The sequence below is a fragment of the Aspergillus thermomutatus genome (genome assembly GCF_002237265.1).
Source record: "Aspergillus thermomutatus strain HMR AF 39 chromosome Unknown NODE_61, whole genome shotgun sequence".
Lineage (NCBI taxonomy): Eukaryota > Fungi > Ascomycota > Eurotiomycetes > Eurotiales > Aspergillaceae > Aspergillus > Aspergillus thermomutatus.
In genome coordinates, this window is record NW_020798110.1 from 109,222 (window position 1) to 122,584 (window position 13,363).

General features: G+C 50.3%; 4 protein-coding genes across 4 annotated transcripts; 3 read left to right on the forward strand and 1 right to left on the reverse strand.

Moving 5' to 3' along the window:
• Positions 1-268: 268 nt before the first annotated feature.
• On the forward strand, positions 269-2,221 carry CDV56_108430 (uncharacterized protein; the record flags this gene model as incomplete). Its single annotated transcript, XM_026762049.1, has 6 exons — positions 269-476; positions 534-865; positions 911-1,014; positions 1,117-1,317; positions 1,374-1,782; positions 1,859-2,221. 6 exons carry the CDS (start codon positions 269-271, stop codon positions 2,219-2,221), a joined length of 1,617 nt encoding a protein of 538 aa, XP_026615647.1.
• A 907-nt stretch (positions 2,222-3,128) lies between these two features.
• Positions 3,129-5,065, reverse strand: CDV56_108502 (Auxin Efflux Carrier superfamily; the record flags this gene model as incomplete). The annotated part of the gene is made up of 4 exons (XM_026762121.1): positions 3,129-3,201; positions 3,253-4,496; positions 4,553-4,719; positions 4,777-5,065. The coding sequence occupies 4 exons, from the start codon at positions 5,063-5,065 to the stop codon at positions 3,129-3,131; spliced, it is 1,773 nt and encodes a 590-aa protein (XP_026615648.1).
• Positions 5,066-8,332: 3,267 nt separating this feature from the next.
• On the forward strand, positions 8,333-10,344 carry pbs2 (mitogen-activated protein kinase kinase PBS2; the record flags this gene model as incomplete). The annotated part of the gene is made up of 2 exons (XM_026762245.1): positions 8,333-9,886; positions 9,943-10,344. The coding sequence occupies 2 exons, from the start codon at positions 8,333-8,335 to the stop codon at positions 10,342-10,344; spliced, it is 1,956 nt and encodes a 651-aa protein (XP_026615649.1).
• An 845-nt stretch (positions 10,345-11,189) lies between these two features.
• Positions 11,190-12,988, forward strand: glr1 (glutathione-disulfide reductase GLR1; the record flags this gene model as incomplete). Its single annotated transcript, XM_026762312.1, has 3 exons — positions 11,190-11,587; positions 11,658-12,490; positions 12,555-12,988. 3 exons carry the CDS (start codon positions 11,190-11,192, stop codon positions 12,986-12,988), a joined length of 1,665 nt encoding a protein of 554 aa, XP_026615650.1.
• Between the last annotated feature and the right edge of the window lie 375 nt (positions 12,989-13,363).

Here is a 13,363-nt window from a genome sequence, read left to right on the forward strand (position 1 = left end):
TCAAAGAATTGGTCCTATGGATTAGTGGTGTGGCCATTGGCTGTATGTGTCTTGATCGCGCTAGCATATCTCCAACAAACCTCCACACCGAACCCTTGGATCTCGTTGCCAGGCCTATCACAAACCCATGGCAAAGACAGTCATTCGCAAGTAAGTGACCCCGATGCATTGCGTCCGATGATAAAGCTTCATCCTGAGGATCACATATACCGTGAACCGAAAACGCGACATCTTGACTGGGTGGTCACTTCAAACTATTTACGTCCTGATGGAGTTCTTAAACGGGTCTATCGGATCAATGGTGAAGATCTATTGTCCTGCCTCCACTGGAACTATCTTGCTGATCGATAATCTGACAGGTCTATTCCCAGGTCCAACGATCGAAGCTCGCTCGGGCGATACTCTCGTCATAACCCTGACCAACAGACTTGAAGATGAGTCGATTTCCATCCATTGGCATGGCTTACATGTGCAAAGTAAGTGCTTCATTGATTTGTAGCTTGTCGTACCGAATCACTAATGATATCTTCCAGGCCCAATGGACGGTGCGGTTGGAGTCTCGCAATGTCCAATCGCTCCAGGGTCCAAATTCATCTATAACCTCACCATTCCTGAGAACCAGAGCGGGACATTTTGGTACCATGCTCATTCCGGAGTGGCCAGAGCAGACGGGCTTTATGGAGGCTTCGTAGTGCATGCGCCTCCCCTTAAACTTCCTGTACGTGGCCTCATGGCCGAAGAGGAGAAAGCAAATCATCGAGACAACTACAGCGAGGACATGTTGCTTCTGATTGGTGACTGGTATCATCGACCAGCTTTCCAAGTTCTAGACTGGTATATGCGCGCTGGATCTTTTGGCAATGAGGTTAGTAGGCCAAATAGATCTGGTTGTTGTGCTAACGCAACGCAGCCTGTCCCAGACTCGCTATTAATCAATGGCGTGGGCCATTTCAACTGCTCCATGGCCGTACCCGCACGACCGGTAGACTGCGTCGAGAATTATATCGATTTGTCGTATCTTGATTTTGACGATGGCTTGTCCTACAGGATACGTGTGGTCAACACAGGGCAGGTGGAGAAGCGTCTCTCTTTGGTCAGATGCTAACCTACCACCAGGTCCTTTACAGGCTTTACCCTGAGTTTCGCCGAGAGCGTTTTCGATCTCATCCAACTCGATAGCAACGATGTGGAACCCCAACCACAAGCCAGTTCAGCCGGCGTGCTCTACCCCGGACAACGTATGGATGCAATCCTTATACCTTCATCAGAAAGTACCACACATAAACAGAAATCCATGACTATCAAAATCGATGACGAGTAAGCCCGAACCCCATATCCCAGGATATACGACAGGACCTGACCTCAAACTTCAGGAACCTCAGATACCTCAATCCAGCTCTGAGCGCAGAACAAACCTTTCTCATCACCACAGACAAGACCACCAGCCCCCAGGCAGACAGCTCCAACTCCAAGCCGTATCCTAAGCTCAATCTCGAGACTATCCCGTCTTCACAAACCATCCTTTCTTCACTCCCCAAGCACGCCAACCAAACTCACGTCGTGTACACCAAGATCCAGAAACTCTCCAAAAACCACAATGTCCCTTACGCCTACTTCAACCGCACCTCCTGGAAACCGCAAAGCAACCCTCCATCGCCCCTCCTCTATCTTCCCCGCGACAAATGGGACGAAAACCAACTCTCTATTGCTACAGGACCTGATCCGGTGTGGGTAGACCTGGTGGTGAATAACCTCGACGAAGGGGCTCACCCTTTCCACCTCGTATGGCTTCCCCCTCCCCTTCGCCTTCCACGGATGAAGTATCAAAACAGAACAGACAGAAGCTGATCATTCCCAGCACGGCCACCACTTCTACGTTCTACACGTGTATAAAGCTCCCATAGGCTGGGGCTCCTATAACCCCTTTACCGACGCGTATCCGCCAGGTTTAGAGCCTGTCGATCGTGCCAATGCCAATGACAACGGGGTCAGGGATGCTTCACCATATGATCTCTCCCGTGCGGTACTGCGTGACACGGTCCAGATCCCCAGTCGTGGGTATGCGGTTCTACGCTTCCGGGCAGAGAATCCAGGGGTGTGGTTGTTTCATTGTCATATTCTGTGGCATTTGGCGAATGGCATGGCGATGGTGGTGGATGTCATGAGTGATGAGACAATCAATGGTGTCTTCTCTGGTGGGCAGGAGTGTACAGCTATATAGGTATATGCATGAGTGTACGGAGTAACTACTGTTGAGAAACAATGGGGAAGACACCCTCGCGATGGCAATGCGATAGAGCTCAACAGGCCGCCGATGGAATTGCTTCCTCGGAGAGTTCCATTTGCGGCTGCGTACATCGCCTCCAGCAAGTGTGCATATCTTTAGTCTTTTTTTTTCGCTAGTAAAATAGATATTACGCTTATTTAGTCTGTTTTACGTCCCTGCATGAGCATATGACCACCTCACACTCTCCTCTAGCAACCATGCCCAGTGGTTATGCAAAAGCCATCTACGACTTCAGCGATAAGTTCTGAATACACACCCAAGAGATTATGGCCCGATTAGACCCAATTGTAATAGCCCCTGTCCGCAGAGGAGGGATGGTTGAATGGATTCTCCATAAGACTTAGATGTAATCCCAATGTTGGAACGATCTCTCCATCGGCAGGGCTTACTTGTGGGTTTCGCGGTTGCAGCTCTATGTAGAGTACTTCGCTTCCAAGGAAAAAATTCACAGGTATAGCTGCTTCATTGCCATATCGTGTCATGAAGTGATTGTTGGCAGGGGTGGTGATTGCCATGGGTGACGAGATCAGACGTGCAACTCTCTGTAGCAGAGAGAAGTGTGCAGCTATGTAGTGTAGGCTTAGTCTAATTATCATGACGATGCAAAGAAGCCCTGAGGTGCAAAGAGCCAGCTTTTGGTGGGGTTAACTAAGAAATCTACGTAGCCATCCTATGCCATTGGTATCACCTGTCCATTTCCCATTCTGCGTAATCAGACAAGACCGTCAACCGACCGCATGTCGGTGATAAGACATCGAAAGAAAGAAACAAATCAAACCACCAGACACCAAGCCGTAAGAATAACCCATAAAACTACACTAATCGTAATCATAAAACCCATTTAGGTAGAAGCGGACGCCCACTCAACGACCTCCAAGGCACACATGACAAGTATTAGAGTCGAAGGGAGAATCCTAGGATCCGTTAGTGTCTGAATCTTGAGATTGAGCATGCAAGTAACTTACCAAACAACATAGCTCTGGAACAAAAGCTTCGACATGGCAGAGACGTAGACATTATTGATCTGGCAAATCTGCGCCAGTTGCAGAGCGGACGGAGCTCCAGTAAGCAAGAAGCAGACAATAATGAAGATTGGATCGCCCAGGATACTGATAGGAACGTGTTTAGCGAGCAGAGCAAGGAGAGGGGCCATGATCAAGGTCGGTAGGAGCATGCGTGCCACGAGCGAGGCAATAATCAGCTTCTTCTCTTCCTTTGGATGCTGTAGGTCTTCGAGCGCTTCTTGAGACAAGGTGTTCCGTGCAAGGTTCGCTCCTAGGACGACCAGGATCAAGGGTACAGCAACTTGAGCATTCTGATTGATAGCTCGCGTGACCGAATTGTTCACGAAGGTATCCTCGTCGAAGAACAAGTGCTGTAGGGACGGCACGGATGCCACAATAATCGACACAAGCATAGCCCACAGAGGGGGGTTCATGAAGTCCCAGAGGCCATGGAAAAACCTTTTAATACCGCGAGCGCAAACAGACAAGGGTTTTTGTACGCTGGTCGGAAGTCGGCTGTACACTGCGTTTGTGCTTTTCTCCCAGCCGCTCGCGATGGAGCTTGTCATGCGACTGCGGCGTTGGCCTAGATACTCCTTGACTCGTTTGAACGGTCCCTTCTTGTGGTGGTGACCTTCGTGCGACAACTCAACGTTCGGAAACAACAGGATATCGCCTCCAGTACTTTGACGCGGAAGGAATGGTCCGCTGGGAGGGGGCCCAATCAGAGAAGGGGGGTGATCTGCTTCACCGTTCACTTTGCCATGAGTGGGCAGCTTCGTGTAGGAATACGTCCGGACTGTCACGGGGGTCTGTTCACCGGACGTGAACTCCTCCGTGTCGCCGGAGGAGCCCGCGGCACGGTGAGTAAGGCTATCAGAGCTTCGGGTTCTGACGAGTGGCTCATCTGGATCCGTCTGGTTCGGGTTGTCGCTGTAGCATGCCTGGCCTTGCTCGACTCGGGTCGCACCCTCTTCCCTCTCTGCCTCTTCCAGGTATCGTTCCTTCGGAGCAAGAAGAACATGATAGCCCCAACTCCAGCGAACGAGCTGACCTAATTGCTGGAATATGAGTAGGTATAGAATTCCACGGGCCGCCACCTCGTCATCGTTGTCATTGGGGACTTTGCTCCAGTGAAGGCCTTTTAGGGTCTGTGAGAGCGACATGACGAGGGATATAGGTAGAGAATTGGAGTTACCGAAAACCTGTAGATAGAGGAGATTAGATAGGCAACGCAGTGAGAAGATTTTGGAATACGTACAGCCATTGCAGCCACAAAATTGGCGGGTCGTTTTTTGAAACGGAAACATCGCGATATAACCCAAGCACAGGAGTAAGAGACGAAGGTCTGGACGATGAAGATAAACGGGATGATGGCAAGATCGGTGAGTTTCTCCGCCGTCAGTTGGGAACCAAGTTTGATGAAGACTGCGCGATATCAGCTTCAAAATTATCCACCGGAGTTAACAAGAAAGGGCTACATACTCAGACATGGGGTAAACAGCATGACGTTGAGGTTGGCGACCAACTTCTGAGCTTCTGCATCGAACATGCCCTGTTTGGCAACTATGTAACCGGGCAAGCTGACACACACGACCTCCAACACAGCTTCAAAAACCAGAAGGACGAGGTGGAAGAATGATGGGTGGCTCGAATGGGCGCCATTCTGAAGGATCCCCGGGTTCATGACCCCCGATTGCATCTGGGTCACGAACTGGCGGGGAACCAAGGCATTGACATTCTGAAGCGATGTGGGAGACGTAAAAATGGCCATGGACCAGGGAAGTTGTTGATTAGAATCACCCAGACGTGGAGGATGAGAGAAGGATGTTCGGTGGCGGGAAGCCGAAGGTGATGTCGTCGATAAGAAATTCTAACTATTTAAGGTTGCCGCCGGTCGGGCTTTCGCGCACACCAGGAGGTGAGAAGAGGTGGGAATCGGCGAGAGAAGAGACGGGATCAATTGAGAATAGTATACACCGTTGTTATACACAGTTGTAGTGACAGTAAAATATTGAGGATGAGGATGAGGACGAAGATAGAGATGAGAGAAATGGGATGGGGAAGCTCTTGCGGGATAGTTACAGAATTACCGGTAGTGGCAGTGCTGGATGGCGAATCGCCCAGAGGCTGAGCTGAGAAAGGAGTCTTAGCGCCAAGAAAGCGAGAAACGATAAGAATAAGATCGTTGAAGGGAGATCAATAGTCCTCAGTCAGTACAAAGCAAAGTTCCAGGTATCTTGAATGAAATGGTCCAGGTGACAGGCTGCTGAGATAGTGATGATATAACCACTACCTAATCCTTTGTCCGACCTCTAAAGGTGCCAGCGATGGGTTGACAACTGTTTTGAGGCTTCTTGTTCTTGCAGAGTTGATCCGGATCGATCCAGATGGCCGGCATAAAGGCATAAACGCCCATTCTGACGCAAAAGATGTGCCAAGCATCCAGTCAGAGTGAAGAATGTGCTACAATGGCACATTCTGCGGTAGTGATTGGCTTTATCACTTATCTATCTACGTACTCCGTACTCCGTACCTAGTTACCTTACTTTGGCTCTCCAAAGAGTCAACATAAGTACCTTGCTTCGATAGTCATTATTACCCCATACTTATCTCACTTGCGCAATTCCTCTTGATGTGCGAATCCTTAGAGAAGTACTACTACTTGCTTAAAGGTGAAAATCCATTATACAAACACAGGAGTCCTATCTCATACCTTACCTAGATACTGCAACTTGGTCTGAAGTCATCAGGAGTACGGAGTATACGGCACTACTACAGTTCTTGCTTGACATATCTGATAGACTTGGACAGTCGATGAGAGCTTTACCTCCATCACGTCATGATCGGCTCACATACATGTTGAATCCTTGCGGATACATTCAAAGTCCGACAGTTTGAATCATGAATATATAAAGTCATCGTCAGTCCTCTCTGTAATCATTCTGATGATACTTTCGAATTGGGTCGACTGCACCTCACTCAAGCCGACAAACACAACAGGATAAGGACAGGGACCTGAATATGATACCTAAATTATTGTTAAGAAGAACCACTGACAAGTTCCCTGGGTCTTGACGAATGGCTGCCGAACCACACGCAGTCGGGTTGCATTATTGATTACTATCAGTATCCGACGTTATACATGACTTCATCGGGTGCAAAGGACAGGTTAACGGGCTTGCCTTGGTGTTTCGTACCCGAATCAAGGTGGGAGACTTTAGGAGCAAACATGGGCAATAATAATAAGCACACAATCAACGGATTTTGCCTTCATTCCGATTCAGAGAGTATGACTGGCTGATCGTCATTGTGTCAAGTCAAACATTCATGCATTGCACCATCCACAGCAGCGCCACAACGGGAGGGACTTCAACCGATCGGCAACATGGCCAGTGAGCCCGCCAATGACAGCTCCTTTTGATCAATTAGAGACCATGGTGTATCATCAATACCTAGTAGGTAGCTAGGTACCTTACGGACTACGGAGTACTCGCAACCTTTCAAGAATTGGGGCTAAGGATTTATCAGGGATGGACAGGATAGCAGACACAGTGTAGCACAGTATACAGCGATGTCGATTGTCCGGTGATCGAGTCCTTAAAATAACTTCTCCGTGCCCAAAGTCAAGAAGGACGCCAAAGAACAGAGCTTGATATTTCTCCGAGCAAACACCTTGACTCCTTGACACAAGTCGTGAGGAATGAACTAATTACTTGGGAGGCTTGTGTCTGACGTAGTGTGGGGTTATCAATTCTCCAAAATCAAGATCAAACCTACGCCATTAATACTATTACCAAGAATCCAAGATACTGTGAGCAACAATAAGAGCTTCATTGACATGTGCCGTCAAAGCGAGAAACAGCCTACCTAGCTAGGTACCTTACTATCTAGAACTCCTGAAGTCGATGATATGGCTAGAAACGTAGTCTATCAGATTGAATTTGCTCCGTGGGTGTCAGCCATAGATCTGAAGCCGCAGTTCCGTGTGCCGACGGTAAAGACGGATGGTTCGGTTTCATTCATATTCAGCCTGGCCATTGTAGACTTCTCAAGAGACTGTTTTCTGTTGGAATTTCGTCTGTAAAGAATCAAGACTGTTCAAAAGGTTGAGCTCAAGTACTTTTACAGGTACGAGTATATACCGTACTCCGTACTTCGATAACAAATGAAATGATATATGATTATTGATTGCTGCCTTGTCCACCTACTAAGACGATACCCTTGAGCGCCTGAGGCCAACCATTGGCTGGTGTTTCTTCCCGCCAAACGCACCCGCACCAAAGAGAGGAAGAAGCGCATCCCCCGGCCATAGTACCTACGTATCTCGTCAACCCGAATATGTGATTGTATGGTTGATGGGTAGAAAGATAGTTGGAGATGACTACTTCTACTATCTACTACTAATATTTGAATCCATTATCATAATTAAACTGGGATTCCGCCATCTCCCAAGTCAACCCAGGTTCAACAAAACGTGCTCGTAGCTGGAAATTTCTCGACCATCCACAGCCAAGATTTCCCAGGGTGCTTGGCTGCCACACTTGCCCCAGGCATCATTCCCTGGATCTCCATCTTTTATCTCAAACTCCCTCTCCTCTTTCGTTTTCTTATGGTTCTTCTCTATACCTTTCGAAAACTTGTCCATTCGTACAATTACCCTCCCTCCCTTTCTCTGGCGTCTTTTCAAGGCACCGGGCGATTCTGCAAGTGATTCACACTCGTCTTTCTTGGGTCGTGGTGACTTGGTCCATCTATCCTGCCTTGTTTTCGGTATGGCTTTGCCCCCGCGCTGAGGCAATTTACCCTGCTTCCTAGAACCTCACGGTTCTTCCAGGTCAGATATCTAACACTTGTTACAGCAGCAGGATCATTTACAGAAATCTTGCTCTATCCTTTCCTCAGAAACTAGCTCAATCTGGATTCTTCGCCTTCCCTCCTTTCATGATCGCAGTCCTGGGTTGTCCGTATTCGGATCAAGAAAAAAAAGTAGCCGAAACGGCGATCCCCTCTTCCCATCTCCACGATGAGCGCGACTACAATGGGGCCAGAACAAGAATCCGTCGCAGAGGTTCCGCCCCCCCAAGTCGATATTGACAATCAATCCGACACCACCACGGACGATGACCTTTCCCCCTCTGTCACTGCTCCTCCGTCTCATACCTCGGCACCATCCCTTCGGCCGGACCGTGATATGACTTCGGGACTAAGTGCTTCGTCAACTCATCTGGGCCAAATCAATGCGGCTCGGCGTGGTGCGGGGACGCCGATACGGCCACACGCCTCCATGAGTGGCGCGCAGCCGGGCGGCTTGAATCAGGACATCCTGGCCAAGATGAAGGCCTTCTCCCTCTCCAGACAAGGTGCTCCCCCGCATTTACCTCATGCCGTCTCTACCGGAACAATTCCTTCGTCCCGATCAGGCGTGTCCGGTTCGCCGAGTCCGATAGCAGGGCCATCGCCTCCGATGGGAGGCGCACTCGCCGGACGCCTTCCCCCGACGGCACGCCCTCAGGGTAAAAATTGGGCATCTTCACCCTCGGTTCCGGGAGCTTCTCCTGGTTCCCATTCGCCTTCGCCGAAAACTGGCAGCCTGGCCGCGAAAAGAATGAAGCCAGGGTTGAAACTGTCAGATGCCACTGGCCCTGCGAGTGTGTCAGGAGGCAGCTCGCCTGGCAATGACTCTTCAGATGGATCTGGAGGGTCCGCATTCAGCAAATATTCGGAGTACATTGACACCAAGGCGGGAACTCTGAATTTCAAGAATAAGGCTATCCTGCACGGTGGCGGCGTCGAATTCTCATCCGGGCATAGTTTCAGCATCTCGTTAGATGAGGTTGAACGACTGGATGAGCTAGGTAAGGGCAACTACGGAACGGTCTACAAAGTTCGACATAGCCGGCCACATATGCGCAAACCTGGTATGGGGCTTCGCGGGGTCATTAGTCGCCCGACCGAGAACTCGAACTCGGATAGCACTTCTGCGGCTAAGCCCCAGGACAATCTTTCCGGTTACATTATGGCGATGAAAGAGATTCGCCTGGAGCTGGATGAGAACAAGTTTGCCCAGATCATCATGGAGTTGGATATTCTGCACCGTTGCGTTTCACCATTCATTATCGACTTCTACGGCGCCTTTTTCCAGGAGGGCGCGGTTTATATGTGTGTGGAATATATGGACGGAGGCTCTATTGATAAAATCTACAAGGACGGCGTACCGGAAAACATCCTTCGAAAGGTTGCTTTATCCACCGTCATGGGACTGAAGACCCTCAAAGATGATCATAACATCATTCATCGGGACGTGAAGCCTACTAATATTCTAGTCAACTCTCGAGGTCAAATCAAGATCTGCGATTTCGGTGTCAGCGGCAACTTGGTCGCCAGTATCGCGAAGACGAATATTGGCTGCCAGAGTTATATGGCACCTGAACGTATTGCAGGAGGTGGTGTGCAGCAGTCCGGCGCGACTGGTGGTGGAACTTATAGTGTGCAGAGTGACGTCTGGAGTTTGGGCCTGACCATTATCGAATGCGCTATCGGTCGCTACCCATATCCTCCTGAAACTTTTAACAACATTTTCAGCCAGTTGCATGTGAGTCTTCCTCATTCTAATCGGGTGATCAAGCGCTTTCTAATATCATTCTTAAGGCTATCGTGCATGGAGATCCGCCAACATTACCGGAGGAAGGATATTCGGAAGAGGCGCACGCATTCGTCCGCGCTTGCTTGGATAAAAATCCCAGCAAGCGCCCTTCGTATAGTATGTTGCTCAGACATCCTTGGCTTGCTCCCTTGATGCAACCGCCGACGGAGTCGAACGGTACCGATGCAACATCCGCCGCTTCGTCTGATGGCCAACCTAGTGGACACGTTCCGAGTACCGCTACCGAGGACAAGGAAGTGGCAGAATGGGTCAAGGAGAGAATTGAACGTCACCAACGGGGACAGTTGCAAGATTCAGAGAAACCCGCATTGCATGCCGTGGCTCTGGATGCAGTACCGGGCAGCCCTTTGCTTGATGATCCCTCTTCACTACCTTCAGCTTCTTAGGATAATCCTATCTGGTCAGCTCATCTCTCATATCTCCTGAACATTCCATTTGCTCTATGACCCCCCTAGCTTCTGTTTCTTGTTGGATGGAGCGAGTGCATGAACGGAGGACTTGTTGGCGCGGGCGCCGTCTGTCTGGGCATTCTCCATCTCATTGAACGTGCGAATCTGTCATCATTGATGCTGTTATTTTTGCTTTGGCTTCACATCCATGTGCTACAAAGCTTTATGTGTGATGATTACCGACCGAGATGTAATATGGTATCACCGGCAACTTGAATTTGCTTTGTCTCTCATGTAAATAAATACATAATGTTTCGATACCCTTATTCCGGGTTAGATATTCCCCCAAAATAGGACGACCCCGACTCTCTGAGGATTTGTCATTTTTGTGCTGTTCATCATCAAATGCTTAGCAATCAATCGCGTCACGTGTGGCTGTGATGACCGAATTTCCAGGCCTCGAACACCGAAATCGGTGTGTATCGGCGAATTTGGTGTTCATCTTCAGAAGATCAAGAAAATCGGAAACCGCCGTCAATCCTGGGAGATAATTATCTGGAGACAATTTGCCGTTGTAGACGGTATGTGATCTCGCAGTCTATTACCTCGCATAGTAGTCGATCTACTCCGCTGAGTTCTTCTGCGTCAGCAATCCGCGTCCACCGTCATCGACCGCATTCGAGCTCCCCGCCAGCCTCAATCTCCGGAGTGTCCATTTTAGCTCTTGATTACTCTAGCTGGCTTTGCCCCCTCCAATAATCCATCTTCCTCCACCCTTTCTCCCCTCATTCGACATCCACCACTCGCCGAGGGGGAAAAAGAAATAGAAACGAGGATCCTCCATGCTCTCCCGCTCCTCCCTCCGCATTCTGCTTCCAGCTCAGGCATCCAAACCTCGTGTGTCGCAACTGGTCCGCTCACCCACGATCTTTCAGTCCGCTCGGGTCCTTTCTACCGTTGCAGATCGACGAGCCAACTCTACGATTCAGAAACTGGATTCTCGCACTCTGATTTCCAACACAGCGCCCCGTCTCGCCTCTCTCTCTCGACACTTTACATCGACTGCGGTTGCGGCGGACTCTACCAAGATGGCTCCTACAGACGTCCAGCAGTATGACTATATTGTTTTGGGTGGTGGTAGTGGTGGTAGCGGTAGCGCCCGGCGTGCCGCTGGCTGGTATGGTGCGAAGACGCTGATTGTGGAGAGTGGACGGGCTGGTGGAACTTGCGTCAACGTCGGGTATGTTTTGTGCCTTGCTCCCATGCGTGCCCAGGGAAGCGTGGGAAATGCTAACCGAACGGGGCTGCAGCTGCGTCCCCAAGAAGATGACCTGGAATTTCGCCTCCATCAACGAAGCCCTCCACGTTGGCGAGCACTACGGCTACGACATCCCCAAGGACATCAAGATCGACTACCGTCAATTCAAGGAAACCCGGGATGCCGTGGTCAAGCGTCTGAACGGTGCCTACGAGAGAAACTGGGGCAAGGAGGGCATCGACCTCGTGCACGGGCGCGCCCGGTTCGTCGAGCCCAAGGTCATCGAGGTTACGCTCAGTGACGGCGGAAAGGCGCGGTACACGGCGCCTCACGTTCTCATCGCGACCGGTGGCCGGCCCATCATTCCCAACGTCAAGGGCGCCGAGCACGGTATCACCAGCGACGGGTTCTTCGAGATCGAGGAGCTCCCGCCCAAGGTTGCTGTCGTAGGTGCGGGGTACATCGCCGTCGAGCTGGCCGGTGTCATGGCCGCCGTCGGCGTGGAGACCCACATGTTCATTCGGGGCGAGACGTTCCTGCGCAAGTTCGACCCTATGATCCAGAAGACGATGACGGAGCGGTACGAGGCGACCGGCGTGCACATCCACAAGAACCACCGCGGGTTCTCGGAGGTGCAACTGCTGAAGGACGGCAAGGGCAAGGACAAGGTGCTCAAGCTGATTGGCAAGGACGGGTCGGAGATGGAATTCAACGAGCTGCTGTGGGCTGTCGGTCGTGTGCCCGAGATCGAGGATCTGCATCTCGAGGTCCCCGGCGTCAAGCTCAACGAGAGCGGCCACGTCACCGTCGACCAGTACCAGAATACCTCGGCGGAAGGTGTCTACGCCCTTGGCGATGTCACTGGCGTTGCGGAACTGACACCGGGTACGTTACTTTCTTCTTTGTCCCTCTGTTGAACAACCCGACTAAATACTTTTGTTTCGTGTAGTCGCCATCGCAGCCGGTCGCCAACTCGGCAGCCGTCTCTTCGGTCCCCCGGCCCTCAAATCCGCCAAACTGTCCTACGAGAATATCCCCACCGTGGTCTTCTCGCACCCGGAGGTCGGCACCATCGGTCTGACCGAGCCGCAAGCACGCGAACGCTACGGGGACGACAAGGTCAAGGTTTATTATACCAAGTTCACCGCGATGTACTACGACGTCCTGCCGGCCGAGGAGAAGAAGAAGAACCCGACCGAGTTCAAGATCGTGTGTGTCGGCCTCGAGGAGAAGGTGGTCGGTCTGCATATTCTGGGTCTCGGCGTGGGCGAGATGCTGCAGGGTTTCGGTGTCGCGATCAAGATGGGCGCTACCAAGAAGGACTTTGATAGCTGTGTTGCTATCCACCCGACCAGTGCAGAGGAGCTGGTGACCATGCGGTAGATGTGTAGTGAATTTGATAGAAATGTGAATAGACGTTGTACATGGATATATATTTTGTGGTACTCTCGGAACCATCTCTAAAGAAAACTGGCTCATTTATTCAATCATAAGAAAAATAGAGGGACTAAAGAGAAAAAATAAAGAGATCTCACCTGTCTATATATATATCTATCTATCCCTCTCTATATAATTGATATATATATAAAATAAATTTAATAATTAATAAATAATGTGAGAGTGGAGGACCACACACACACCCCAGAAAGAACGAAAACAAAAAAAGAAAGGGGAGAGAGAGAGAGAGAGAGTGTGTGTGTGTGTGTGTGTGTGTGTGTGGAAGAACAAAAAAAGGAAGGGCCCGAACCGCGATTCGAA